We start from the raw sequence: 2,500 nt of genomic DNA, 5'->3' as shown, positions 1-2,500 counted from the left end.
GTTTTTACAGGACCCGCGATATTTACAGTACCCAGCGCTAATGCAAAACTGTGTAGGAGCAAAACTAGACAGGATTTGGGTTCTGAGAGTAACTTACCCTACAATTTTAACACTGAGAGAGTAAAATGTATTTTCATGGGGTAAAATGCAACATTACCTTGAATATTCTCGATTCAATATTGTACAATCTTTAGTTGCAGCGGGGTAGGGATTTGTTTTAACTCCAGTGTTACTTTGCTGTACAACCACGCGTGTGTTCTAAGGTATAAAGTACATCAATACTACAATGCATAGCATAGCACTTGGTTTGGTTAATTTCGTACCTGCTACAACGTTCAATGCGGCCCCATTGGAAAACTCCAGGTCCATAACGGGTGGGTGCGCGCAGTAATATGTACCAGAATCTTCTCGCTCTGTCTTTGTAATCTTCAGCTTGAAGGTGTCCGAGTGGTTCGATTCATTGGTGTATTTGCACGGGGACGCGTTGCATTTCGTGTCCAGTCTTTCCAATACATCACTCGCGTTCTTTTTGAACCAGAGCAGCCGGACCCCTCCAGATTCTATCACTGCACTCGAGGTGCAGGTGAACTCCACCGGAGACTCCCCGGCTGAAGCAAAGTGGTGAGACGAGCGTAAACTGAGACTCGTTTCGGAAACTAGAAGACAAGAACACATAAAAAGCTAGTCAAACACACACACACACACACACACACACACACACACACACACACACACACACACACACACGCACTAGTCCACACGACAGGACTGTGCGCACAAGCTGTTTATTTCAATAGCTTCATTGGGTGCGTTTTTTACTATATGGAGAAATCGTGCTGTTAGCATTGGAGTAAACGCTGTGAGAATCCGAATTCCTTTAACACGCGATATCAATAGATTAGAAGACTTTGAGAAACGCTTCCCTCGCACAGTAAAAACACTTACCGTATTCTACAGCACATTTACATTAATATTGACATGAGTTTTTTCCAGCTTTTTTTTTTTAATTACGGTAAAATTTATTAGTATTACTGTAAAATACTTCTTAATTGTACATAATACGCAAATATATAATATAATCAATCTTAAATGGTTTTATTAAGTCAATATTCAAGTAAATATATTGTAAAAAGACGGTTTTTGTACAGTGTGCGTTGTATCTGTCTTCATAACGGCATTTCTTTAGGGTTACTGTCGACGTGTTTAACGCTCTGAATTGGTCATGTAACACAAACAGCGCGCTAATCCAAACTGGTATTAAGTGTCCATTTCAACGCTTGGTTGCTGGTCGTGTGTTAGTGTATTAGTCCGATCACTGCGTCCTTTCAATAATGTAATGTTTTCCAAGTTTGGGGTCGATACAGCTGTGCGTGTTTCTGTATCTCTGCAGGCACGGCAGTGTGCGTATTTATTACCTCAAGATGCGTCTTTTATATCATATACCTGCCTGCGTAAAAACCTCTGAATCTCCCATTTCAATTCCAACGCACTAATCTAGAAAGAATGGAGGACGAACAGGCACTCTGTGTGTGAAAATGTCAGACCGCTTTGTGTTTTAATCGGGCGTCTTAAACAGCTTCTAAAAAGTCTCCTGCGTTTTACCGTGCGCGGCTCTGTGTTCCTTTTCTCTTTACTGTTTGAAATGAATCAAAGCGGTTTGATTTCTTACGCACGACACGGGTGTTCTGGCACACTACTGTATATGTATATTTATGTTTATGTGTATTGATTTTTTAATTAAACATCTCTACCATTTTTAATGAAAATCCCTAGCCCTACTTATATAGTTATAATATTTAAATGGTAAAGCGGGGAAACGATTAATGCTATTACAGATAATAATAATAATAATAATAATAATAATAATAATAATAATAATAATAATAATAATAATAATAATAATAATTGCACCGTACCCTATGTTTAAATATATGTCTTTAGAATCAAACTTTAAAGCGATTTCAATTGCATTCGAATTGCTTGTGTATATAATATAGATTCACGAACAAACCCCGTGTCTTCTCGTCTGGTTCACAGTGTAGATTAACATGCGCTGCGTTGTAATTTGGTAACTCGTCTGAAGTATATATTATACGATTAAATAAAATCAGCCCTGCTGTGTGTTTAAAACATTCTGCTGAAACTTGTGCTTAATGCTGAAACATTTGTTGTCTATCAGTGTTGTACTTTATTTATTTTTATTTTTAAGAGCTAGTTTTAAAGAGAAACATCACATCACACGTTGACTGTTATACCAGAAAACAATATGTCATTAAAATAAGTTAAACTTACCTTCGAAATATACCGCGACCAAGGCGTATCCGAGAATGCGCCACATGCTTCCACGCTGCCGGCCGTGCTCGGATTCTGTTGCTGGCAATGTCAAATTCGTTACATCTGCGTGAAGAGTTATTGGATTTATACAGATATAAATATATTTACGCTATGTGGGTTTTTTTTTTTTGCACCAGTCTGGTTCTAGCGAGTTGCAAAAATTCGT

At 38.1% G+C, this 2,500-nt stretch overlaps 1 gene segment (V, D, J or C); it reads right to left on the bottom strand.

Annotated features, from left to right (window-relative positions):
• LOC121311513 overlaps window positions 1-2,466 on the bottom strand; it is a 4,414-nt gene extending 1,948 nt beyond the window's left edge. Inside the window, 2 exon segments of the C gene segment in view lie at window positions 324-656; window positions 2,293-2,466. Coding sequence covers window positions 324-656; window positions 2,293-2,338 — 379 coding nt within the window.
• Between the last annotated feature and the right edge of the window lie 34 nt (window positions 2,467-2,500).

This window comes from Polyodon spathula, unplaced genomic scaffold (genome assembly GCF_017654505.1).
Source record: "Polyodon spathula isolate WHYD16114869_AA unplaced genomic scaffold, ASM1765450v1 scaffolds_3242, whole genome shotgun sequence".
Taxonomy (NCBI): domain Eukaryota; kingdom Metazoa; phylum Chordata; class Actinopteri; order Acipenseriformes; family Polyodontidae; genus Polyodon; species Polyodon spathula.
This window is presented reverse-complemented; position numbering and strand designations above follow the sequence as displayed.